This window comes from Coregonus clupeaformis, chromosome 30 (assembly GCF_020615455.1).
Source record: "Coregonus clupeaformis isolate EN_2021a chromosome 30, ASM2061545v1, whole genome shotgun sequence".
Lineage (NCBI taxonomy): Eukaryota > Metazoa > Chordata > Actinopteri > Salmoniformes > Salmonidae > Coregonus > Coregonus clupeaformis.
This window is the reverse complement of record NC_059221.1, coordinates 41,758,301-41,785,800: the sequence shown is the minus strand read 5'-3', so window position 1 is coordinate 41,785,800 and position 27,500 is coordinate 41,758,301. Positions and strand designations below refer to the sequence as shown.

The 27,500-nt window shown below is 45.0% G+C and overlaps 1 protein-coding gene across 1 annotated transcript in view; it reads left to right on the top strand.

Annotated features, from left to right (window-relative positions):
• The first annotated feature begins 950 nt into the window (after positions 1 to 950).
• Positions 951 to 27,500, top strand: part of LOC121546597 (membrane-associated guanylate kinase, WW and PDZ domain-containing protein 2) — a 95,270-nt gene continuing 68,720 nt past the window's right edge. Inside the window, exons 1-2 of the mRNA XM_045209279.1 lie at positions 951 to 1,257; positions 18,373 to 18,662. Coding sequence (XP_045065214.1) covers positions 18,383 to 18,662 — 280 coding nt within the window. The 5' untranslated portion in view covers positions 951 to 1,257; positions 18,373 to 18,382. The remainder of the gene's footprint in view (positions 1,258 to 18,372; positions 18,663 to 27,500) is intronic.

Genomic DNA, 27,500 nt, shown 5'->3' with positions numbered 1-27,500 from the left:
TAGACTACTACAGGACTATAGACTATGACAGGACTATATACTACTACAGGACTATAGACTACTACAGGACTATAGACTACTACAGGACTATAGACTATGACAGGACTATAGACTACTACAGGACTATAGACTACTACAGGACTATAGACTACTACATGACTATAGACTATGACAGGACTATAGACTACTACAGGACTATAGACTACTACAGGACTATAGACTACTACAGGACTATAGACTACTACAGGACTATAGACTACTACAGGACTATAGACTACTACAGGACTATAGACTACTACAGGACTATAGACTACTACAGGACTATAGACTACTACAGGACTATAGACTACTGCAGGACTATAGACTACTACAGGACTATAGACTACTACAGGACTATAGACTACTACAGGACTATAGACTACTACAGAACTATAGACTATGACAGGACTATAGACTATGACAGGACTATAGACTACGACAGGACTATAGACTACTACAGGACTATAGACTACTGCAGGACTATAGACTACTACAGGACTATAGACTACTACAGGACTATAGACTACTACAGGACTATAGACTACTACAGGACTATAGACTATGACAGGACTATAGACTACTACAGGACTATAGACTACTACAGCACTATAGACTATGACAGGACTATAGACTATGACAGGACTATAGACTACTACAGGACTATAGACTATGACAGGACTATAGACTACTACAGGACTATAGACTATAGACTAGCCAATCGTCTTAAGGCGTCTCCTCTTTTCTGTTTAATCCATGTTCCCATCCCCCCTCCATTCCTCTTATCACCGTTTCCTTATTGCCTTCGCCTACGAGGAGAGAGCGAGCAGAGGAAAAAGCACTGTAGCGAATGCAGTGTAATCCTGACCTGTGTTCCACAACTTCCATTAGTCTATTACAGCCACTAGGGGCAGCCGCAGGCATGGCTACCGCGTCAGACTAGCAGCAGCGGTAGAGACCGCGCCGCGGAGCCACTTTCTCTATCACATTTTACCAGCTACATTCATTATCTATCTATCTGCATGCGCAGTGCAATGTATTTTAAACCCGGGCTTCTACCTATCTATTGTCATAGAGCACAGCCTGCAGTGACCAGTCAGGCAGCGGTACACCAAGGCACCAATCAATAAGACTGGAGAATAGAGAGAAAGGGATATACATAGCTGGCTATAGCCGCTACGAGGAAAAAACGTCGCGGGGAAGGAGGCTGGAATTATGAAGGTATGCCGTTGATACAAATTTGCATTTTGCGACGTTTTAGTTTGAGGCTATTTTGTCATATATTTGCCATAGTTACCATTTCACCATGTATTCAACAAGACGCGTTCTGCTCTATTCAGAACATGCCTACTAGGTTACTTACTGGGTTATCGCTCTCCTGCCATAATGAATCAAGCAAGGTTAGCATATTATGTGGTCCATTTATGTCATAGGCTATTGTGCTCCAATACACTGCATTTGCGTCGCCAATCAGTCTCGCCGTTTAATGGGTTCTTTAACCTGATAGATGTAGGCTGCCGTGGGTCCCCATGCTCTCTGCTGCTAAACGCTCCCCTGTGCCACTAGCTCCTCAGAAGGCTATCCAAATTAACCGTCTGATGTCTTCAACACATCTGGCCAAGAATGACCAAGCATTTATTTACACTAATGATTTACACCCCAGCCAACATAACTCCATGTTGCATTAGCCTGCATCAGCGTATGTGGGCATAGTATTATTATTTATCTGTTTTGCCCAGAGGCCGTGTGATAGTAAATAGTCTGCCTGCCTTGTGATAGTAAATAGTCTGCCTGCTTTGTGATAGTAAATAGTCTGCCTGCCTTGTGATAGTAAATAGTCTGCCTGCCTTGTGATAGTAAATAGTCCGCCTGCTTTGTGATAGTAAATAGTCTGCCTGCCTTGTGATAGTAAATAGTCTGCCTGCCTTGTGATAGTAAATAGTCTGCCTTCTTTGTGCTAGTAAATAGTCTGCCTGCTTTGTGATAGTAAATAGTCTACCTGCTTTGTGATAGTAAATAGTCTGCCTGCTTTGTGATAGTAAATAGTCTACCTGCCATGTGATAGTAAATAGTCTGCCTGCTTTGTGATAGTAAATAGTCTGCCTGCTTTGTGATAGTAAATAGTCTGCCTGCCGTGTGATAGTAAATAGTCTGCCTGTCATGCGATAGTAAATAGTCTGCCTGTCATGCGATAGTAAATAGTCTGCCTGCCGTGTGATAGTAAATAGTCTGCCTGTCATGCGATAGTAAATAGTCTGCCTGCCGTGTGATAGTAAATAGTCAGCCTGCGTTGTGATAGAAAATAGTCTGCCTGCTTTGTGATAGTAAATAGTCTGCCTGCTTTGTGATAGTAAATAGTCAGCCTGCGTTGTGATAGTAAATAGTCTGCCTGCTGTGTGATAGTAAATAGTCTGCCTGCTTTGTGATAGTAAATAGTCTGCCTGCTTTGTGATAGTAAATAGTCTGCCTGCTTTGTGATAGTAAATAGTCCGCCTGCTTTGTGATAGTAAATAGTCTGCCTGCTTTGTGATAGTAAATAGTCTGCCTGCTTTGTGATAGTAAATAGTCTGCCTGTCGTGTGATAGTAAATAGTCTACCTGCTTTGTGATAGTAAATAGTCTGCCTGCCGTGTGATAGTAAATAGTCCGCCTGCTTTGTGATAGTAAATAGTCTACCTGCTTGTGATAGTAAATAGTCTGCCTGCTTGTGATAGTAAATAGTCTACCTTCTTTGTGCTAGTAAATAGTCTGCCTGCTTTGTGATAGTAAATAGTCTGCCTGCTTTGTGATAGTAAATAGTCTGCCTGCCGTGTGATAGTAAATAGTCTGCCTGTCATGCGATAGTAAATAGTCTGCCTGTCATGCGATAGTAAATAGTCTGCCTGCCGTGTGATAGTAAATAGTCAGCCTGCGTTGTGATAGTAAATAGTCTGCCTGCTTTGTGATAGTAAATAGTCTGCCTGCTTTGTGATAGTAAATAGTCTGCCTGCCTTGTGATAGTAAATAGTCCGCCTGTCATGCGATAGTAAATAGTCTGCCTGCCGTGTGATAGTAAATAGTCTGCCTGCTTTGTGATAGTAAATAGTCTGCCTGCCTTGTGATAGTAAATAGTCCGCCTGCTGTGTGATAGTAAATAGTCTGCCTGCTGTGTGATAGTAAATAGTCTGCCTGCTGTGTGATAGTAAATAGTCTGCCTGCTTTGTGATAGTAAATAGTCTGCCTGCTTTGTGATAGTAAATAGTCTGCCTGCTTTGTGATAGTAAATAGTCTGCCTGCCGTGTGATAGTAAATAGTCTGCCTGCTTTGTGATAGTAAATAGTCTGCCTGCCTTGTGATAGTAAATAGTCTGCCTGCCTTGTGATAGTAAATAGTCTGCCTGCTGTGTGATAGTAAATAGTCTGCCTGCTTTGTGATAGTAAATAGTCTGCCTGCTTTGTGATAGTAAATAGTCTGCCTGCTTTGTGATAGTAAATAGTCTGCCTGCCGTGTGATAGTAAATAGTCTGCCTGTCATGCGATAGTAAATAGTCTGCCTGCCGTGTGATAGTAAATAGTCTGCCTGCTTTGTGATAGTAAATAGTCTGCCTGCCTTGTGATAGTAAATAGTCCGCCTGCTGTGTGATAGTAAATAGTCTGCCTGCTGTGTGATAGTAAATAGTCTACCTGCTTTGTGATAGTAAATAGTCTGCCTGTGCTGTTTTAGTGGATAGTCAGAATGCTTGTGTGTGTGTGTGTGTGTGTGTGTGTGTGTGTGTGTGTGTGTGTGTGTGTGTGTGTGTGTGTGTGTGTGTGTGTGTGTGTGTGTGTGTGTGTGTGTGTGTGTGTGTGTGTGTGAAAGAGAGAGATAAGTGTGCCTGTGTGTGTCTGTGTGTGAACAACCTGGTCTCAGAGCATTCCGTATTATTCTGTACATAAATCTGAGACACTCAATTTGGTATGATACAGTATGTTACGTTTCGTATGGAATGTATTTATTTGTGGATGTCCATCACCCATTTCGTATGATACAGTTACTAATTAGAATTCGTATTATATGTTACCAGCTTGCATCAGGGCTTGACATGAACTTTTTTAGACACTTCTCCTTCAGACTAGTAGGACAGATTTTTGTCTAACACCACGGGTCAAAAAGTTGACTGAAAATTGGTGTTGTATAATGCGAAGAACCACTTTACAAAATAACATTATCATTACATTGTTATCGCTGGTATTGATCATTACATTGTTATCGCTGGTATTGATCATTACATTGTTATCGCTGGTATTGATCATTACATTGTTATCGCTGGTATTGATCATTACATTGTTATCGCTGGTATTGATCATTACATTGTTATCGCTGGTATTGATCATTACATTGTTATCGCTGGTATTGATCATTACATTGTTATCGCTGGTATTGATCATTACATTGTTATCGCTGGTATTGATCATTACATTGTTATCGCTGGTATTGATCATTACATTGTTATCGCTGGTATTGATCATTACATTGTTATCGCTGGTATTGATCATTACATTGTTATCGCTGGTATTGATCATTACATTGTTATCGCTGGTATTGATCATTACATTGTTATCGCTGGTATTGATCATTACATTGTTATCGCTGGTATTGATCATTACATTGTTATCGCTGGTATTGATCATTACATTGTTATCGCTGGTATTGATCATTACATTGTTATCGCTGGTATTGATCATTACATTGTTATCGCTGGTATTGATCATTACATTGTTATCGCTGGTATTGATCATTACATTGTTATCGCTGGTATTGATCATTACATTGTTATCGCTGGTATTGATCATTACATTGTTATCGCTGGTATTGATCATTACATTGTTATCGCTGGTATTGATCATTACATTGTTATCGCTGGTATTGATCATTACATTGTTATCGCTGGTATTGATCATTACATTGTTATCGCTGGTATTGATCATTACATTGTTATCGCTGGTATTGATCATTACATTGTTATCGCTGGTATTGATCATTACATTGTTATCGCTGGTATTGATCATTACATTGTTATCGCTGGTATTGATCATTACATTGTTATCGCTGGTATTGATCATTACATTGTTATCGCTGGTATTGATCATTACATTGTTATCGCTGGTATTGATCATTACATTGTTATCGCTGGTATTGATCGTTACATTGTTATCGCTGGTATTGATCATTACATTGTTATCGCTGGTATTGATCATTACATTGTTATCGCTGGTATTGATCATTACATTGTTATCGCTGGTATTGATCATTACATTGTTATCGCTGGTATTGATCATTACATTGTTATCGCTGGTATTGATCATTACATTGTTATCGCTGGTATTGATCATTACATTGTTATCGCTGGTATTGATCATTACATTGTTATCGCTGGTATTGATCATTACATTGTTATCGCTGGTATTGATCATTACATTGTTATCAGCTGGTATTGATCATTACATTGTTATCGCTGGTATTGATCATTGCATTGTTATCGCTGGTATTGATCATTACATTGTTATCGCTATATTGATCATTACATTGTTATCGCTGGTATTGATCATTACATTGTTATCGCTGGTATTGATCATTACATTGTTATCGCTGGTATTGATCATTACATTGTTATCGCTGGTATTGATCATTACATTGTTATCGCTGGTATTGATCATTACATTGTTATCGCTGGTATTGATCATTACATTGTTATCGCTGGTATTGATCATTACATTGTTATCGCTGGTATTGATCATTACATTGTTATCGCTGGTATTGATCATTACATTGTTATCGCTGGTATTGATCATTACATTGTTATCGCTGGTATTGATCATTACATTGTTATCGCTGGTATTGATCATTACATTGTTATACGCTGGTATTGATCATTACATTGTTATCGCTGGTATTGATCATTACATTGTTATCGCTGGTATTGATCATTACATTGTTATCGCTGGTATTGATCATTACATTGTTATCGCTGGTATTGATCATTACATTGTTATCGCTGGTATTGATCATTACATTGTTATCGCTGGTATTGATCATTACATTGTTATCGGCTGGTATTGATCATTACATTGTTATCGCTGGTATTGATCATTACATTGTTATCGCTGGTATTGATCATTACATTGTTATCGCTGGTATTGATCATTACATTGTTATCGCTGGTATTGATCATTACATTGTTATCGCTGGTATTGATCATTACATTGTTATCGCTGGTATTGATCATTACATTGTTATCGCTGGTATTGATCATTACATTGTTATCGCTGGTATTGATCATTACATTGTTATCGCTGGTATTGATCATTACATTGTTATCGCTGGTATTGATCATTACATTGTTATCGCTGGTATTGATCATTACATTGTTATCGCTGGTATTGATCATTACATTGTTATCGCTGGTATTGATCATTACATTGTTATCGCTGGTATTGATCATTACATTGTTATCGCTGGTATTGATCATTACATTGTTATCGCTGGTATTGATCATTACATTGTTATCGCTGGTATTGATCATTACATTGTTATCGCTGGTATTGATCATTACATTGTTATCGCTGGTATTGATCATTACATTGTTATCGCTGGTATTGATCATTACATTGTTATCGCTGGTATTGATCATTACATTGTTATCGCTGGTATTGATCATTACATTGTTATCGCTGGTATTGATCATTACATTGTTATCGGCTGGTATTGATCATTACATTGTTATCGCTGGTATTGATCATTACATTGTTATCGCTGGTATTGATCATTACATTGTTATCGCTGGTATTGATCATTACATTGTTATCGCTGGTCTCTGATCATGTACTTTATAAAATCTCCTGCCGTTGTGCCGTTGAGCAAGGCACTTAACCTCCCACAAAGTAAAATACTGCACTGATAGGCTACTGTGTGAAACACACATGGTCCGTCAACCCTCCACCTGGAGAGCTACTGGGTGTGCAGGCTTTTGACCCAACCCTGCTCAAACACACCCGAGTCCGCTTATCAAGGTGCTGTTGAGCAGCTGATTTTGGACAATGTGTTGTGTTTGAGCAGGGGGTGGTGCAAAAGCCCGCACACCCAGCAGCTCTCCTGGAGTATGGTTGGCCACCCTGCAACATTACAATAACAACCAAATAACTTTTTATGTCTTTTATAAAATAATCCCCTCATTCAATGAACCAGGGATCCAATGACCAAGGTGGGCGAGGTAGCTAACTAAGATGTCTATCTATTTGGAAGGCTAAAATATTCAGTGTGAGGTGTGACCCAGCTGCCGTGCAGGATAGACAGTAGGCAGTAGGCAGAGATGGTGAAACAAGGATCTTTACTGGTGGTCCCGAAGCCAGGATACAAAACAACGGACTTTATACGAAAAAGAAAGGCGGAGCAAAAAAACATGAAATACTAACTGTGACTGAAATAATAAATAAACAGGGAGAGCACTTCTCACGTATATCTGTCCATACGTTCCGCTGATTAGTACTGCTTGGCATAGTGAAACTAGCAGAGAAAACTGAGCAAGGGAACACAGGGAAGTGAGGGCATAAATACACAGGTGAACAGGTAGATACAGGTGAACAGGTAGACACAGGTGACACCAATAGGATCATGATTAGTCCAGACTGTGAGTGAGGAGGTGCCTAAGGTTGTCGGAGGACGACACCTAGTGGGTAGCTCTGGATGTGCCCCCCCCACCCCCTTCCACGACAAACAGCCCCAGCCGTTCACCTCGGTGCCTCCAGGTGGAGGCGACGGAATGTTGTTATCAGCCCTGGGTCCAGAATGTCCCTCCTGGGCACCCAGGACTGCTCCTCCGGCCCATAACCCTCCCAGTCCACCAGAAATTGGAGACCCCTCCCCACCTGCCGGCAGTCCAGGAGCCGGTCCACAGTAAAAGCCGGCTGCCCTCCGACGAGGCGCAGCGGGGGAACAGGACGAGGAGGGGGAGCCAGGGGACAGGTGGCGGCGGGATTGAGGAGGGACACATGGAAAGTGGGATGCACCCGCATGGTGGGGGGAAGTTGCAGGCGGTAGGTCACTGGGTTGACTCTCCGGATGACTGTGAATGGCCCGACGAACCGGGGGGACAGCTTCCTGGACTCCACGCGGAGGGGAAGATCCCGTGTCCGGGCGACGCCTGCAGTTGGCCTGAGGTTGAGACCTGACTGAGGGCCGCTTAAGCGCTGCCCGTACCTGCCTCCAGGTGCAGCGACAGCGACTGATGTGGGCCTGGACCGACAGGACCGCCGCCTCCTCCTCTTGCTCGGGGAATAGGGGGGGTTGATACCCGTATTGGCACTGGAAGGGAGACAGGCCGGTGGACGAGCAGAGAAGGGTGTTTTGGGCGTACTCCGCCCACGCTAGTCGCTGACTCCACGTAGCTGGATTGCTGGAGGCGTAGCACCTCAGCACCTCCTCCAGATCCTGGTTGACGTGCTCCGTCTGCTCGTTCGACTGGGGATGGAAGCCGGAAGACAAGCTGACGGAGGCGCAGAGGCAGGTGGTGAATGCCTTCCAGAACCTGGAGGCGAACTCAGGGCCCCGATCCGACACCACATCTTGGGGAAGGCCGTGGACCCGGAAAACGTGCTGTACCACCAACTTAGCCGTCTCCCGGGCCGACGGGAGTTTAGGAAGGGGAATGAAGTGGGCAGCCTTCGAGAACCGGTCCACAACGACCAGGATGACTGTGTATCCATCAGAGGGGGGGGTAGGGCAGAAAATAAATCCAGCGAGATGTGGGACCAGGGGCACTTGGGGATAGGCAGGGGTCGGAGCAACCCTGCCGCGGGCTGACATGAGATCTTCGTGCGCGCACAGACCGGGCAAGAAGCCACGAAGGCGCGCGTATCCCCCTCAGCAGATGGCCACCAGAACCTCCTATGCAGGAACTCCAACGTCCTGGCGCCCCCCGGATGGCTGGAGAGGTCGGACGCTTGTGCCCACTGAAGCAGTCGCGAGGGCGCAGCCTTGGGTACGTACATCCTCCCCGATGGACCTCCGCCCGGATCGGGCTCCCGCCGTAGCGCTGCTCTGACCAGCCTATCGATTCCCAATGAAACTGGTGCAGCAATCAGGGCGTTGGGGACAATGGGGTCGTCCCTCTCCACCAGGTCCGGATTGTATGAGATGGTGAACCGGAACCTGGTGAAGAATAACGCCCACCTGGCCTGGCGCGAGTTGAGCCTCTTGGCCCCCTGAATGTAGGCTAAGTTCTTATGGTCAGTCCATACGATGAATGGATGGGCGGCCCCCTCTAGCCAATGCCTCCACTCCCCCAGGGTGAGCTTGACTGCTAGCAGTTCACGTCGTAATTCCACTCCGCCGGGGACAGCCGACAGGAGAAAAATGCGCAGGGGTGAGTCCGTGAGGAACCGTCCGTGAGGAACCGCTGGGACAGGATTTCTCCCATTGCAACGTCTGAAGCATCCACCTCCACAATGAACAGCAGGGATGGATCAGGATGCCCGAGGACCGTGGCCGATGTAAAGCGCCGCTTCAGCGCATCAAATGCGTTCCCCGCTTCCGAGGTCCAGGCAAAGGAGCGTATGCACGTCTGGGTGAGGGCTGTCAGGGGAGCGGCTAGGGAGCTAAAATGGCGAATAAATCGCCTATGAATTTTTTTTTTTAAACGTTGTAGTTGCTTGATGGATGAGGGCTGTGGCCAATCCAGTACCGCGCTGACCTTGGCTGGGTCCGTCCGTAGGTCCCCCTGGTTGAAAGATGAACCCCAGGAAGGAGACTGTCTCAGTGTGGAACACACACTTCTCCACCTTGACGTAGAGCTGGTGACGGAGAAGGCGTTGGAGGACCTGCCGAACGTGCTGCTGGTGTTCACTCATGTCCTTCGAAAATATGAGGATGTAATCCAAATACACGAAGACGCTGTAGTCGAGGAGGTCCCGGAGCATGTCATTGACCAACGCCTTGAACACAGCAGGCGCGTTGGCTAGACCAAAATGCATGACTTGGTACTCGTAATGCCCACTGGGTATGTTAAACGCCGTCTTCCACTCGTCCCCTTCCCGAATCCCCACCAGGTTGTAGGCATTACGTAAGTCCAGCTTGGTGAAGACCCGGGCTCCCTGCAATGACTCGAATGCCGTCGTCATCGTGGGGAGTGGTTCTTAACCGTGATGTCGTTGAGCGCCCGGTAATCAATGCACGGCCGCTGCCCACCGTCCTTTTTCCCCACGAAGAAGAAGCCCGCGCCCGCGGGTGTGGTAGAGGGACGGATGTGACCCTCAACGAGTGCCTTGTCGATATACTCCCTCAAGTCCAGCAAGGAGATCGATTGCGCAGTCATATGGCCTGTGAGGAGGTAGGCCCTCTTACTAAACACCTCCCCCAGATCCCAATACTCCCGGGGAACGCCTGCCAGGTCTGGGCCGGTGACGGAGTCGTTAGCCGCCGTCCTCCTGGTGGCAACCGCCGCTAGGGCGGTAGGCGGTTCACAGCCGCACACAAGCCTAAGATCACCATGTATAATGCAAAGCGTCGGCTGGAGTGGTGTAAAGCTCGCCGCCATTGGATTCTGGTGCAGTGGAAATGCGTTCTCTGGAGTGATGAATCACGCTTCACCATCTGGCAGTCCGACGGATGAATCTGGGTTTGGCGGATGCCAGGAAAATGCTACCTGCCCCAATGCATAGTGCCAACTGTAAAATTTGGTGGAGGAGGAATAATGGTCTGGGACTGTTTTTCATGGTTCGGGCTAGGCCTCTTATTTCCAGTGAAAGGAAATCTTTACTCTACAGCATACAATGACATTCTGGACAATTCTGTGCTTCCAACTTTGTGGCAACAGTTTGGGGAAGGCCCTTTCCTGTTTCAGAATGACAATGCCCCCTTGCACAAAGCGAAGTCCATACAGAAATGGTTTGTCGAGATCGATGTGAAAGAACTTGACTGGCCTGCACAGAGCCCTGACCTCAACCCCATCGAACACTAATGCTCTTGTGGCTGAATGGAAGCAAGTCCTCGCAGCAATGTTCCAACATCTAGTGGAAAGCCTTCCCAGAAGAGTGGAGGCTGTTATAGCAGCAAAGTGGGGGACCAACTCCATATTAATGCCCATGATTTTTGGAACGAGATGTTGGATGAGCAGGTGTCCACATACTTTTGGTCATGTAGTGTATATGTCTGGAAGACAGGCCTATGTTTCTGGTGCTCTAACCATGTGATGTCCAATTAGATGCGAGGACAGTAGAGGGTCATCCTTCATTATCCAATTACACAGACCTTAGCTCCTCCATCCACGCTGTCTTTCTCCTCTCCTCTCCTCTCCTCTCCTCTCCTCTCCTCTCCTCTCCTCTCCTCTCCTCTCCTCTCCTCTCCTCTCCTCTCCTCTCCTCTCCTCTCCTCTACTCCTATCTACTCCTCTCTTTCAATACCATACCTACTCTGCTGTTCCTGACCAACAACCAATACTCTATGAAAATCTTTTCCCTTCTTTCTCATTCCTCCATTCTGTCCTGTTCTCTTCTCTTCTACAGCACGAAGCCCATACTAGATGGCTCTACCTTACCTTACCTCTCGATCACACAAGCAGCTCTCTCCTATGTTTCCCTACTATCTGATTGTTTTATTTGTCTTTGATAAGTCCTGACCAGTGACCTGGTTATTGTCCCAATGTCCGCTTTATGAGAGTTGCTAGAAGGGTGTTCCGACATGGAATGCAATGCAGTCTGGTTCAGTTCTACATGTGAACAGCATTAATTATGTAACCCTCAAACCGTAACAAAATGTGTATGTTTCCATTAATCTATATGGATATGTGCTGCTTTATTGAGGGAAAGTTTTACTTACTGTACAAGACTGTGATACTTTACTGTACAAGACTGTGATACTTGGCTGTCTACTTTAAGATGAATGCATAAACTCTAAGTCACTCTGGGGAACAGTAAGTCGCTGTAAAGTTTAAACGTGTGAGGTAGCTAACTGTAAATAAACGGAGCTATAAAATCTCTCCAGAGGCCTGGAACTCTGTGTGGTCTTGTCTTGTCTTCCCTCTATTCCAGCGTGTCTGTCGTGTGCATAGTAGTAGTCTTTTATTATTGAGTAGAATACGGTTGTCTGTCTGTCTGTCTGTCTGTCTGTCTGGTGCTCCACTCCTCAGCACAGTATTGCCTAGTGTCTGTCTGTCTGTCTGTCTGTCTGTCTGTCTGTCTGTCTGTCTGTCTGTCTGTCTGACTGGCGCTCCACTCCTCAGTACAGCACTGCCTAGTGTCTGTCTGTCTGTCTGTCTGTCTGTCTGTCTGTCTGTCTGGCACTCCACTCCTCTCCATGTGACTGGCTGGCTGGCTGGCTGGCTGACTGACTGACTGACTGACTGACTGACTGACTGACTGGGAATCTAACACAGCCACAGTTCCTTGTTCTAACAGGGTGCTGCCTGGTTTCTAGCCTGTCTCTCTGTGTGTGTCTGTTTCTAGCCTGTCTCTCTGTGTGTGTGTCTGTTTCTAGCCTGTCTCTCTGTGTGTGTCTGTTTCTAGCCTGTCTCTGTGTGTGTGTCTGTTTCTAGCCTGTCTCTCTGTGTGTGTCTGTTTCTAGCCTGTCTCTCTCTGTGTGTGTCTGTTTCTAGCCTGTCTCTCTGTGTGTGTGTCTGTTTCTAGCCTGTCTCTCTGTGTGTGTGTCTGTTTCTAGCCTGTCTCTCTCTGTGTGTCTGTTTCTAGCCTGTCTCTGTGTGTGTCTGATTCTAGCCTGTCTCTCTCTGTGTGTGTCTGTTTCTAGCCTGTCTCTCTGTGTGTGTGTCTGTTTCTAGCCTGTCTCTCTGTGTGTGTGTCTGTTTCTAGCCTGTCTCTCTCTGTGTGTGTCTGTTTCTAGCCTGTCTCTGTGTGTGTGTCTGTTTCTAGCCTGTATGTGTGTGTGTGTGTGTCTGTTTCTAGCCTGTCTCTCTGTGTGTGTCTGTTTCTAGCCTGTCTCTGTGTGTGTCTGATTCTAGCCTGTCTCTCTCTGTGTGTGTCTGTTTCTAGCCTGTCTCTCTGTGTGTGTGTCTGTTTCTAGCCTGTTTCTGTGTGTGTGTGTGTCTGATTCTAGCCTGTCTCTCTCTGTGTATGTGTCTGTTTCTAGCCTGTCTCTCTGTGTGTGTGTCTGTTTCTAGCCTGTCTCTGTGTGTGTGTCTGATTCTAGCCTGTCTGTGTGTGTGTGTGTCTGTTTCTAGCCTGTCTCTCTGTGTGTGTGTCTGTTTCTAGCCTGTCTCTGTGTGTGTGTGTGATTCTAGCCTGTCTCTGTGTGTGTGTGTGTGTGTGTGTGTGTGTGTGTGTGTGTGTGTGTGTGTGTGTGTGTGTGTGAGTCCAGGCTACATGGATTTTGTCTAAGGACAATTTCACTGTAACAGAGTGACACTAAGACAGGATTGTGTTGAGGCACAGATCTGGGGAAGGGTACCAAAACATTTCTGCACCATTGAAGGTCCCACTCCTCAGTAAAAGGCACATGACATCCCACTTGGAGTTTGCCAAAAGGCACCTAAAGGACTCTCAGACCATGAGAAACAAGATTGTCTGGTCTGATGAAACCACGATTAAAGTCTTTGGCCTGAATGCCAAGCGTCACGTCTGGAGGAAACCTGGCACCATCCCTACGATGAAGCATGGTGGTGGCAGCATCATGCTGTGGGGATGTTTTTCAGCGGCAGGGACTGGAAGACTTGTCAGGATTGAGGGAAAAATTAACGGAGCAAATTACAGAGAGATCCTTGATGAAAACCTGCTCCAGAGCGCTCAGGACCTCAGACTGGGGAGAAGGTTCACCTTCCAACAGGACAACGATCCTAAGCACACAGCCAAGGCAACGCAGGAGTGGCTTCGGGACAAGTCTCTGAATGTCCTTGAGTGGCCTAGCCGGAGCCCGGACTTGAACCCGATCTAACATCTCTGGAGAGACCTGAAAATAGCTGTGCAGCGATGCTCCCCAGCCAACCTGACAGAGCTTGAGAGGTTCTGCAGAGAAGAATGGGAGAAACTCCCCAAATACAGGTGTGCCAAGCTTGTAGCATCATACCCAAGAAGACTCGAGGCTGTAATCGCTGCCAAAGGTGCTTCAACAAAGTATTGAGTAAAGGGTCTGAATAGTTATGTAAATTTGATATTTCAGTTGTTTATTTTTAATACATTTGCACAAAAAAATGTCAAAACCTGTTTTTGGTTTGTCATTATGGGGTATTGTGTGTAGATTGTTGAGGGGAAAAAACGATTTAATCCATTTTAGAATAAGGCTGTGACGTAACAAAATGTCGAAAAAGTCTAGGGGTCTGAATACTTTCCGAATGCAGAAGTCTAATTCCCACAGAAAACTAAACTAAAGCACATTTAGGAACAGTGCAGATGCAGTTTGGTAAGAGAATGACGGTAAAATCTCCCTCAGATTTCTGCGATCACGTTTTTGTAAAAACTATTTTATATCTACTACGAGTTAAGATTCAAAGAGGTCTGTAGAAAAGTCTGTCAGCTATGACACCTTGGGTTTGAAAACATCTCTTCTGGTTATTGAAGTACAGTAAGTGAAGTGGATTAACACCCGGTAACGGAATGATGGTAACAGAATGGCATCATGGGTCCTGATCTGTACCATACAGAAATGCATCATTATGAAAGTCATTCTCTTCATGTATCTTGAATAGGTACGCAGAAGTAGAAACATGTAATATCCTCCTTTGCGCGTTTGGGTACTAGTCTACCCAAACCGAACCAAATCTGTACCATTCATAGTCGTCTATGTTTCACAAGACCCTACGCAAACTGCTAAAGCAACACTCGAGTGGTCTAAGGGGAAACATTTAAATGTATCGGAATGGCCTAGTAGTATGAAAAATGTATGCACTCACTAACTGTAAGTCGCTCTGGATAAGAGCGTCTGCTAAATGACTAAAATCTAAAATCTAGTCAAAGCCCAGACCTCAATCCAATTGAGAATCTGTGGTATGACTTAAAGATTGCTGTACACCAGCGGAACCCATCCAACTGGAAGGAGCTGGAGCAGTTTTGCCTTGAAGAATGGGCAAAAATCCCAGTGGGGGAATAGTTATGCACGCACGAGCACCACCACCAATCAGCCTACACCACTTCACACTCACCTGTCGTTACTATGACAATGAGCGTAACCATGGCAGCAAATTACTGCTGTCTGAACTCACACAAACCCGATTTGGTCACTTGTAACTTGCTGTTTGGACAGTGAGTAGTCCTAAATGGATTTGAAAAACCAAACTGATGTGAGCATTAATGACTGCAGTGTGAACAAGGCTTTAGAGAACCAACACACTGCATGTGTCTGGGACTTTGTCCAGGGGGACTGACTAACTATTCTCAATATGGTTTATTATACTCTACAGGAACTTCAACTCATCAAGTGGTGCGTGAGTGTGTACTTGAGTACATGAGTGAGTGAGTGAGTGAGTGAGTGAGTGCGTGCGTGAGTGAGTATTGAGTGAGTGAGTGAGTACAGGAATGAATGGGTGAGTGAGAACATGAGTGAGTGATTAGGTGACTGAGTATGTGAGTGAATAAGTACATGAGTACGTGAGTGAGTATGTGAGTGAGTACGTGAGTGAGTGAGTACAAATCAAATCAAATCAAATGTTATTTGCCACATGCGCCGAATACAACAGGTGTAGACATTACAATAAAATGCTTACTTACAAGCCCTTAACCAACAATGCAGTTTTTAAGAAAAAAAAAAAAGTGTTAAGTAAAAAATAACAAATAGCTTAAGAGCAGCAGTAAAATAAAATAACAGTAGGGAGGCTATATACAGGGGGTACCGGTACAGAGGCTATATACAGGGGGGTACCGGTACAGGGGGGAGGCTATATACAGGGGGGTACCGGTACAGTAGGGAGGCTATATACAGGGGGTACGCTACAGTGGGAGGCTATATACAGGGGGGTACCGGTACAGTAGGGAGGCTATATACAGGGGGTACCGGTACAGAGGCTATATACAGGGGGTACCGGTACAGTAGGGAGGCTATATACAGGGGGGTACCGGTACAGAGTCAATGTGCGGGGGCACCGGTTAGTCGAGGTAATTGAGGTCATATGTACATGTGGGTAGAGTTAAAGTGACTATGCATAAATAGTAAACATAGCAGCAGCGTAAAAGAGGGGGATGGGGTGGGGCAATGCGAATAGTCTGGGTAGCCATGATTAGATGTTCAGGAGTCTTATGGCTTGGGGGTAGAAGCTGTTAAGAAGCCTTTTGGACCTAGACTTGGCGCTCCGGTACCGCTTGCCGTGTGGTAGCAGAGAGAACAGTCTATGACTAGGGTAATAATAATAATAATAATAATAATAATAATAATAATAATAATAATAATAATAATATGCCATTTAGCAGACGCTTTTATCCAAAGCGACTTACAGTCATGTGTGCATACATTTTTACGTATGGGTGGTCCCGGGGATCGAACCCACTACCCTGGCGTTACAAGCGCCATGCTCTACAAATTGAGCTACAGAGGACCACAGGGTGGCCATAGGGTGGCTGGAGTCTTTTTTTTAGGGCCTTCCTCTGACACCGCCTGGTATAAAGGTCCTGGATGGCAGGAAGCTTGGCCTCAGTGATGTACTGGGCCGTACGCACTTCCCTCTGTAGCGCCTTGCGGTCTTGTTCCAGGTCTGTCACCATGTCTAAGGATGTGTGGTGTTGTGACTAAGCCTGTTCCCTGTGCTATCTTGTTCCAGGTCCGTCACCATGTCTAAGGCTGTGTGGTGTTATGACTAAGCCTGTTCCCTGTGCTATCTTGTTCCAGGTCCGTCACCATGTCTAAGGATGTGTGGTGTTGTGACTAAGCCTGTTCCCTGTGCTATCTTGTTCCAGGTCTGTCACCATGTCTAAGGCTGTGTGGTGTTGTGACTAAGCCTGTTCCCTGTGCTATCTTGTTCCAGGTCTGTCACCATGTCTAAGGCTGTGTGGTGTTGTGACTAAGCCTGTTCCCTGTGCTATCTTGTTCCAGGTCCGTCACCATGTCTAAGGCTGTGTGGTGTTGTGACTAAGCCTGTTCCCTGTGCTATCTTGTTCCAGGTCTGTCACCATGTCTAAGGCTGTGTGGTGTTGTGACTAAGCCTGTTCCCTGTGCTATCTTGTTCCAGGTCTGTCACCATGTCTAAGGCTGTGTGGTGTTGTGACTAAGCCTGTTCCCTGTGCTATCTTGTTCCAGGTCTGTCACCATGTCTAAGGCTGTGTGGTGTTGTGACTAAGCCTGTTCCCTGTGCTATCTTGTTCCAGGTCTGTCACCATGTCTAAGGATGTGTGGTGTTCTGACTAAGCCTGTTCCCTGTGCTATCTTGTTCCAGGTCTGTCACCATGTCTAAGGCTGTGTGGTGTTGTGACTAAGCCTGTTCCCTGTGCTATCTTGTTCCAGGTCTGTCACCATGTCTAAGGCTGTGTGGTGTTGTGACTAAGCCTGTTCCCTGTGCTATCTTGTTCCAGGTCTGTCACCATGTCTAAGGCTGTGTGGTGTTGTGACTAAGCCTGTTCCCTGTGCTATCTTGTTCCAGGTCTGTCACCATGTCTAAGGCTGTGTGGTGTTGTGACTAAGCCTGTTCCCTGTGCTATCTTGTTCCAGGTCCGTCACCATGTCTAAGGCTGTGTGGTGTTGTGACTAAGCCTGTTCCCTGTGCTATCTTGTTCCAGGTCTGTCACCATGTCTAAGGCTGTGTGGTGTTGTGACTAAGCCTGTTCCCTGTGCTATCTTGTTCCAGGTCTGTCACCATGTCTAAGGCTGTGTGGTGTTGTGACTAAGCCTGTTCCCTGTGCTATCTTGTTCCAGGTCCGTCACCATGTCTAAGGCTGTGTGGTGTTGTGACTAAGCCTGTTCCCTGTGCTATCTTGTTCCAGGTCTGTCACCATGTCTAAGGCTGTGTGGTGTTCTGACTAAGCCTGTTCCCTGTGCTATCTTGTTCCAGGTCCGTCACCATGTCTAAGGCTGTGTGGTGTTGTGACTAAGCCTGTTCCCTGTGCTATCTTGTTCCAGGTCTGTCACCATGTCTAAGGCTGTGTGGTGTTGTGACTAAGCCTGTTCCCTGTGCTATCTTGTTCCAGGTCCGTCACCATGTCTAAGGATGTGTGGTGTTGTGACTAAGCCTGTTCCCTGTGCTATCTTGTTCCAGGTCCGTCACCATGTCTAAGGATGTGTGGTGTTGTGACTAAGCCTGTTCCCTGTGCTATCTTGTTCCAGGTCCGTCACCATGTCTAAGGCTGTGTGGTGTTGTGACTAAGCCTGTTCCCTGTGCTATCTTGTTCCAGGTCCGTCACCATGTCTAAGGCTGTGTGGTGTTGTGACTAAGCCTGTTCCCTGTGCTATCTTGTTCCAGGTCCGTCACCATGTCTAAGGCCACAGTGAAGAAGCTGCACTGGCGCTCCAAGGTGCAGGAGAGTTTTGTTCCCCTGGGAGACGGGTCTGGGGAGCTGGGTGTGGCCATTGGGGGCGGGGCTGACTACGGAGAGTTCCCATTCGTCACCACAGCACCTGGAGGTTGGACCACAGTGGGTGACGTCATACTGGAGATCGGGGGTACGCCCGTCCTGGGCATGACACTAGGAGACGTGAGAGGGGTCCTCAACTCTTGCCCCCATCCCATACGCATCAAAACTGTCTCTCCAGGTACCGTTATTAACTTCAAAATAACTTTATAGCTCTCCAGGGCCCGTATTCTCAGAGTAGGAGTGCTGATCTAGGATTAGTTTAGCCTTTTAGATCATAATGAATAAGATTACATGGACAGGAGAAACCTGATCCTAGATCAGTCCTCATAGACCTACTCTTGAGACGCAATTAAATTACAGAATATATTTTCCCCCTGAATCCCCAAAATCATACAGATGTAGGATCTTAATTTGATCACCCTGTTGCAGGAGAACGTTCTTGCAATGCAGGATATTTTTTTTAACTTGTAGTGTATTTGAGGTTTTAAAAGGCGTCTGAAGTTGGTAATTTGCACTTTTCAGACTTGGTTTTACCTTAAGTGTCATCCCTACAAAAATGTAATTAATTATAATCCACATAATAATTCAAATGTCCTGTTTTCCAGGATTATTTTCCTGCTGTAACTGGCTCAATTTAAGATCCTACATGTGTAGTGATGTAGCTGTATGGCGGTAAAGCTGATCCAGCAGTAAACCGCCCACTTCATTACAACACTATTCTCCTAGCGTACATTTACACCACTGATATGAAATGTTTATTACTTGGCTGGCAACCATTTCTTCCTAGCTGCCTCTACTTTCCATAAAAGGGGCAATCTGAAGTTCAAACAATAACAAAGCATCACCCCACCGCTGATTTGGTAAATAGCTGAGGGAGGCTATACAGTGTTTGTTTACAATTTTACAAACGAAGGAGGTAAACGAGCTTATATTTGGGGTTCTGATAGGGTTAAGTTATTGAACTAAGCTCATGAGGGATTTATAAATTAGAATCATCGAGATTTAGTGGGTCTATATCATGAATATATAAGTCCCAAAATTGATGTAGCAATCACAGATTGCCCATTTAATGAAATGTGACAATGGGAAAGGGGAGCTGCTACTAGCTACAGTCCTGTGTAGTGAGTCGGCCTGTCCTGTATTACTGTCCTGTACTACTGTCCTGTCCTACTGTCCTGTCCTACTGTCCTGTCCTACTGTCCTGTACTACTGTCCTGTCCTACTGTCCTGTATTACTGTCCTGTATTACTGTCCTGTATTACTGTCCTGTACTACTGTCCTGTCCTACTGTCCTGTCCTACTGTCCTGTATTACTGTCCTGTCCTACTGTCCTGTCCTACTGTCCTGTCCTACTGTCCTGTACTACTGTCCTGTACTACTGTCCTGTCCTACTGTCCTGTATTACTGTCCTGTATTACTGTCCTGTATTACTGTCCTGTACTACTGTCCTGTCCTACTGTCCTGTCCTACTGTCCTGTCCTACTGTCCTGTATTACTGTCCTGTCCTACTGTCCTGTCCTACTGTCCTGTCCTACTGTCCTGTACTACTGTCCTGTCCTACTGTCCTGTATTACTGTCCTGTATTACTGTCCTGTACTACTGTCCTGTATTACTGTCCTGTATTACTGTCCTGTATTACTGTCCTGTCCTACTGTCCTGTATTACTGTCCTGTATTACTGTCCTGTACTACTGTCCTGTATTACTGTCCTGTATTATTGTCCTGTACTACTGTCCTGTATTACTGTCCTGTATTACTGTCCTGTCCTACTGTCCTGTATTACTGTCCTTTATTACTGTCCTGTATTACTGTCTTGTATTACTGTCCTGTATTACTGTCCTGTATTACTGTCCTGTACTACTGTCCTGTACTACTGTCCTGTATTACTGTCCTGTATTACTGTCCTGTATTACTGTCTTGTATTACTGTCCTGTATTACTGTCCTGTATTACTGTCCTGTATTACTGTCTTGTATTACTGTCCTGTATTACTGTCCTGTATTACTGTCCTGTACTACTGTCCTGTACTACTGTCCTGTATTACTGTCCTGTATTACTGTCCTGTCCTACTGTCCTGTACTACTGTCCTGTCCTACTGTCCTGTCCTACTGTCCTGTACTACTGTCCTGTCCTACTGTCCTGTATTACTGTCCTGTATTACTGTCCTGTACTACTGTCCTGTATTACTGTCCTGTATTACTGTCCTGTATTACTGTCCTGTCCTTCTGTCCTGTATTACTGTCCTGTACTACTGTCCTGTATTACTGTCCTGTATTACTGTCCTGTATTACTGTCCTGTATTACTGTCCTGTACTACTGTCCTGTATTACTGTCCTGTATTACTGTCCTGTATTACTGTCCTGTATTACTGTCCTGTACTACTGTCCTGTATTACTGTCCTGTACTACTGTCCTGTATTACTGTCCTGTACTACTGTCCTGTATTACTGTCCTGTATTACTGTCCTGTATTACTGTCCTGTACTACTGTCCTGTATTACTGTCCTGTATTACTGTCCTGTACTACTGTCCTGTATTACTGTCCTGTATTACTGTCCTGTCCTACTGTCCTGTATTACTGTCCTGTATTACTGTCCTGTCCTACTGTCCTGTATTACTGTCCTGTATTACTGTCCTGTACTACTGTCCTGTATTACTGTCCTGTATTACTGTCCTGTATTACTGTCCTGTACTACTGTCCTTTATTACTGTCCTGTATTACTGTCCTGTATTACTGTCCTGTACTACTGTCCTGTATTACTGTCCTGTATTACTGTCCTGTATTACTGTCCTGTACTACTGTCCTGTATTACTGTCCTGTACTACTGTCCTGTATTACTGTCCTGTATTACTGTCCTGTCCTACTGTCCTGTATTACTGTCCTGTCCTACTGTCCTGTACTACTGTCCTGTATTACTGTCCTGTATTACTGTCCTGTATTACTGTCCTGTATTACTGTCCTGTACTACTGTCCTGTACTACTGTCCTGTATTACTGTCCTGTACTACTGTCCTGTACTACTGTCCTGTACTACTGTCCTGTATTACTGTCCTGTACTACTGTCCTGTATTACTGTCCTGTATTACTGTCCTGTACTACTGTCCTGTACTACTGTCCTGTATTACTGTCCTGTATTACTGTCCTGTATTACTGTCCTGTACTACTGTCCTGTACTACTGTCCTGTCCTACTGTCCTGTATTACTGTCCTGTCCTACTGTCCTGTCCTACTGTCCTGTATTACTGTCCTGTGTTACTGTCCTGTCCTACTGTCCTGTCCTACTGTCCTGTATTACTGTCCTGTATTACTGTCCTGTACTACTGTCCTGTATTACTGTCCTGTATTACTGTCCTGTCCTAATGTCCTGTATTACTGTCCTGTACTACTGTCCTGTACTACTGTCCTGTCCTACTGTCCTGTACTACTGTCCTGTATTACTGTCCAGTATATCTGTCCTGTATTACTGTCCTGTATTACTGTCCTGTCCTACTGTCCTGTATTACTGTCCTTTACTACTGTCCTGTACTACTGTCCTGTATTACTGTCTTGTCCTACTGTCCTGTACTACTGTCCTGTATTACTGTCCTGTATTACTGTCCTGTACTACTGTCCTGTATTACTGTCCTGTACTTCTGTCCTGTATTACTGTCCTGTATTACTGTCCTGTATTACTGTCCTGTATTACTGTCCTGTACTTCTGTCCTGTATTACTGTCCTGTATTACTGTCCTGTACTACTGTCCTGTATTACTGTCCTGTACTACTGTCCTGTACTACTGTCCTGTCCTACTGTCCTGTATTACTGTCCTGTCCTACTGTCCTGTATTACTGTCTTGTCCTACTGTCCTGTATTACTGTCCTGTCCTACTGTCCTGTATTACTGTCTTGTCCTACTGTCCTGTACTACTGTCCTGTATTACTGTCCTGTATTACTGTCCTGTACTACTGTCCTGTATTACTGTCCTGTACTACTGTCCTGTATTACTGTCCTGTATTACTGTCCTGTACTACTGTCCTGTATTACTGTCCTGTATTACTGTCCTGTATTACTGTCCTGTACTACTGTCCTGTATTACTGTCCTGTATTACTGTCCTGTACTACTGTCCTGTACTACTGTCCTGTCCTACTGTCCTGTTTTACTGTCCTGTACTACTGTCCTGTATTACTGTCCTGTACTACTGTCCTGTATTACTGTCCTGTATTACTGTCCTGTATTACTGTCCTGTATTACTGTCCTGTCCTACTCTCCTGTATTACTGTCCTGTATTACTGTCCTGTCCTACTGTCCTGTATTACTGTCCTGTATTACTGTCCTGTATTACTGTCCTGTCCTACTGTCCTGTATTACTGTCCTGTATTACTGTCCTGTCCTACTGTCCTGTATTACTGTCCTGTATTACTGTCCTGTACTACTGTCCTGTATTACTGTCCTGTATTACTGTCCTGTATTACTGTCCTGTACTACTGTCCTGTATTACTGTCCTGTATTACTGTCCTGTATTACTGTCCTGTACTACTGTCCTGTATTACTGTCCTGTATTACTGTCCTGTATTACTGTCCTGTACTACTGTCCTGTATTACTGTCCTGTACTACTGTCCTGTATTACTGTCCTGTATTACTGTCCTGTCCTACTGTCCTGTATTACTGTCCTGTCCTACTGTCCTGTACTACTGTCCTGTATTACTGTCCTGTATTACTGTCCTGTATTACTGTCCTGTACTACTGTCCTGTACTACTGTCCTGTATTACTGTCCTGTACTACTGTCCTGTACTACTGTCCTGTATTACTGTCCTGTACTACTGTCCTGTATTACTGTCCTGTACTACTGTCCTGTACTACTGTCCTGTATTACTGTCCTGTACTACTGTCCTGTATTACTGTCCTGTATTACTGTCCTGTACTACTGTCCTGTACTACTGTCCTGTCCTACTGTCCTGTATTACTGTCCTGTCCTACTGTCCTGTCCTACTGTCCTGTATTACTGTCCTGTGTTACTGTCCTGTCCTACTGTCCTGTCCTACTGTCCTGTATTACTGTCCTGTATTACTGTCCTGTACTACTGTCCTGTATTACTGTCCTGTATTACTGTCCTGTCCTACTGTCCTGTATTACTGTCCTGTACTACTGTCCTGTACTACTGTCCTGTACTACTGTCCTGTCCTACTGTCCTGTACTACTGTCCTGTATTACTGTCCTGTATTACTGTCCTGTATTACTGTCCTGTCCTACTGTCCTGTATTACTGTCCTGTACTACTGTCCTGTACTACTGTCCTGTATTACTGTCTTGTCCTACTGTCCTGTACTACTGTCCTGTATTACTGTCCTGTATTACTGTCCTGTACTACTGTCCTGTATTACTGTCCTGTACTTCTGTCCTGTATTACTGTCCTGTATTACTGTCCTGTATTACTGTCCTGTATTACTGTCCTGTACTACTGTCCTGTATTACTGTCCTGTATTACTGTCCTGTACTACTGTCCTGTATTACTGTCCTGTACTACTGTCCTGTACTACTGTCCTGTCCTACTGTCCTGTATTACTGTCCTGTCCTACTGTCCTGTATTACTGTCTTGTCCTACTGTCCTGTATTACTGTCCTGTCCTACTGTCCTGTATTACTGTCTTGTCCTACTGTCCTGTACTACTGTCCTGTATTACTGTCCTGTATTACTGTCCTGTACTACTGTCCTGTATTACTGTCCTGTACTACTGTCCTGTATTACTGTCCTGTATTACTGTCCTGTATTACTGTCCTTTCCTACTGTCCTGTATTACTGTCCTGTCCTACTGTCCTGTACTACTGTCCTGTCCTACTGTCCTGTATTACTGTCCTGTATTACTGTCCTGTCCTACTGTCCACATACTATTAGAAGTTATTTCAAGTACTTTGAGCGTTTGCTCTAGCCTGCCTGGAATGCCAGATATCCTGGGTTTCCTCTATTTGTTCCATTAAAACAAGCGCAAATAAAGTATTTGAAATGATTTCATATAGTATTTGAACCCAGCAGGACTGCTACGGTGTACTGTCACTTAAACCACAGTCTACTGCCCACCCTACTGGAGTAGTGAGACAGTGCCAGGGACGGACTTGCCATAGGGCAGTTTAGGCAAATGGCAGATGATCTTTAGCTCAGTGGGCCTGTCTCAATGCGGGGTTTTGCACATAATTATCATTATTTGGCTGATAATGGGGGGGGAAATGGCCAGTTTTGGGGCCTTCAATAAAACATGTGAACGGTGTGCCGGTTTCTGGTCCCAGACCGTCCCTGGACTGTCCTGTAGTAGGAAGTCTGTACTGTCCTGTAGTAGGTAGTCTGTATTGTAGTAGGTAGTCTGTACTGTCCTGTAGTAGGTAGTCAGTACTGTAGCGTAGTAGGTAGTCAGTACTGTAGCGTAGTAGGTAGTCAGTACTGTAGCGTAGTAGGTAGTCAGTACTGTAGCGTAGTAGGTAGTCAGTACTGTAGTAGGTAGTCAGTACTGTAGTAGGTAGTCAGTACTGTAGCGTAGTAGGTAGTCAGTACTGTAGTAGGTAGTCAGTACTGTAGTAGGTAGTCAGTACTGTAGTAGGTAGTCAGTACTGTAGCGTAGTAGGGAGTCAGTACTGTCCTGTAGTAGGTAGTCTGTCCTGTAGCGTAGTAGGTAGTCAGTACTGTAGCGTAGTAGGTAGTCAGTACTGTAGTAGGTAGTCAGTACTGTAGTAGGTAGTCAGTACTGTAGTAGGTAGTCAGTACTGTAGCGTAGTAGGTAGTCAGTACTGTAGCGTAGTAGGTAGTCAGTACTGTAGTAGGTAGTCAGTACTGTAGTGTAGTAGGTAGTCAGTACTGTAGTAGGTAGTCTGTCCTGTAGCGTAGTAGGTAGTCAGTACTGTCCTGTAGTAGGTAGTCAGTACGGTAGTAGGTAGTCAGTACTGTAGTAGGTAGTCAGTACTGTCCTGTAGTAGGTAGTTAGTACTGTAGCATAGTAGGGAGTCAGTACTGTAGCGTAGTAGGTAGTCAGTACTGTAGTAGGTAGTCAGTACTGTAGTAGGTAGTCAGTACTGTCCTGTAGTAGGTAGTCAGTACTGTAGCGTAGTAGGTAGTCAGTACTGTAGCGTAGTAGGTAGTCAGTACTGTAGTAGGTAGTCAGTACTGTAGTAGGTAGTCAGTACTGTCCTGTAGTAGGTAGTCAGTACTGTAGCGTAGTAGGTAGTCTGTCCTGTAGCGTAGTAGGTAGTCAGTACTGTCCTGTAGTAGGTAGTCAGTACTGTAGTAGGTAGTCAGTACTGTAGTAGGTAGTCAGTACTGTAGTAGGTAGTCAGTACTGTCCTGTAGTAGGTAGTCAGTACTGTAGCGTAGTAGGTAGTCAGTACTGTAGCGTAGTAGGTAGTCAGTACTGTAGTAGGTAGTCAGTACTGTAGTAGGTAGTCAGTACTGTCCTGTAGTAGGTAGTCTGTCCTGTAGCGTAGTAGGTAGTCAGTACTGTAGCGTAGTAGGTAGTCAGTACTGTAGTAGGTAGTCTGTCCTGTAGCGTAGTAGGTAGTCAGTACTGTCCTGTAGTAGGTAGTCAGTACTGTAGCGTAGTAGGTAGTCAGTACTGTCCTGTAGTAGGTAGTCTGTCCTGTAGCGTAGTAGGTAGTCAGTACTGTAGCGTAGTAGGTAGTCAGTACTGTAGCGTAGTAGGTAGTCAGTACTGTCCTGTAGTAGGTAGTCAGTACTGTAGCGTAGTAGGTAGTCAGTACTGTCCTGTAGTAGGTAGTCAGTACTGTAGCGTAGTAGGTAGTCAGTACTGTCCTGTAGTAGGTAGTCTGTCCTGTAGCGTAGTAGGTAGTCAGTACTGTAGCGTAGTAGGTAGTCAGTACTGTCCTGTAGTAGGTAGTCAGTACTGTAGTGTAGTAGGTAGTCAGTACTGTAGCGTAGTAGGTAGTCAGTACTGTAGCGTAGTAGGTAGTCAGTACTGTCCTGTAGTAGGTAGTCAGTACTGTAGCGTAGTAGGTAGTCAGTACTGTAGTAGGTAGTCAGTACTGTAGCGTAGTAGGTAGTCAGTACTGTAGCGTAGTAGGTAGTCAGTACTGTCCTGTAGTAGGTAGTCAGTACTGTAGTAGGTAGTCAGTTCTGTAGCGTAGTAGGTAGTCAGTACTGTCCTGTAGTAGTTAGTCAGTACTGTAGCGTAGTAGGTAGTCAGTACTGTCCTGTAGTAGGTAGTCAGTACTGTAGTAGGTAGTCAGTACTGTCCTGTAGTAGGTAGTCAGTACTGTAGTAGGTAGTCTGTCCTGTAGCGTAGTAGGTAGTCAGTACTGTAGCGTAGTAGGTAGTCAGTACTGTAGCGTAGTAGGTAGTCAGTACTGTCCTGTAGTAGGTAGTCTGTCCTGTAGCGTAGTAGGTAGTCAGTACTGTCCTGTAGTAGGTAGTCTGTCCTGTAGCGTAGTAGGTAGTCTCACTGGGCAGTAGCTCATACTAAGTGGATGTGATTGTCTTCACTCTATTACTTAACCTCTGTGGACGCCATGGAGACGAGGGATGTTGAGCAGGATTAATCACTGTCTCTATGAGAGAGAGAGAGCTAGAAGATTAGGAGAGGTGGAGGGATGGAGGATGGACTGTCAGTGGAGGCTAGGAGAGGAGGGGGATGGAGGATACAGAGAGAGAGAGAGAGCTCATCAATAAATGGAAGTGATCTGTCATTATTTATTGGTCATAAAGAATGAAGATATCAGGGGAGACAATGGACTGGTGTCTCTAGGCGCGTGTTCATAAAGCTTCTCTGAGTAGTAGTGCTGATCTAGGATCATGTTCCATCTCTCCATGTAATGTAATTCATGATGATCTAAAAGGCTAAACTGATTTTAGATCAGCGTTTATAATCTGAGATGCTCTATGACTATGGCCCATAGTCTTTCAGTCATTGTGTGTCGACCCCATGACTGTATGACTCAGGACGATGCTTTATTGCAAAGGAAAATTGGGGAGAAGAAGGTTATTAGGCGACATGGAAAAGGCTTTGACAGATACAAATCAGTATCACAAGATCCTTTACAGATAA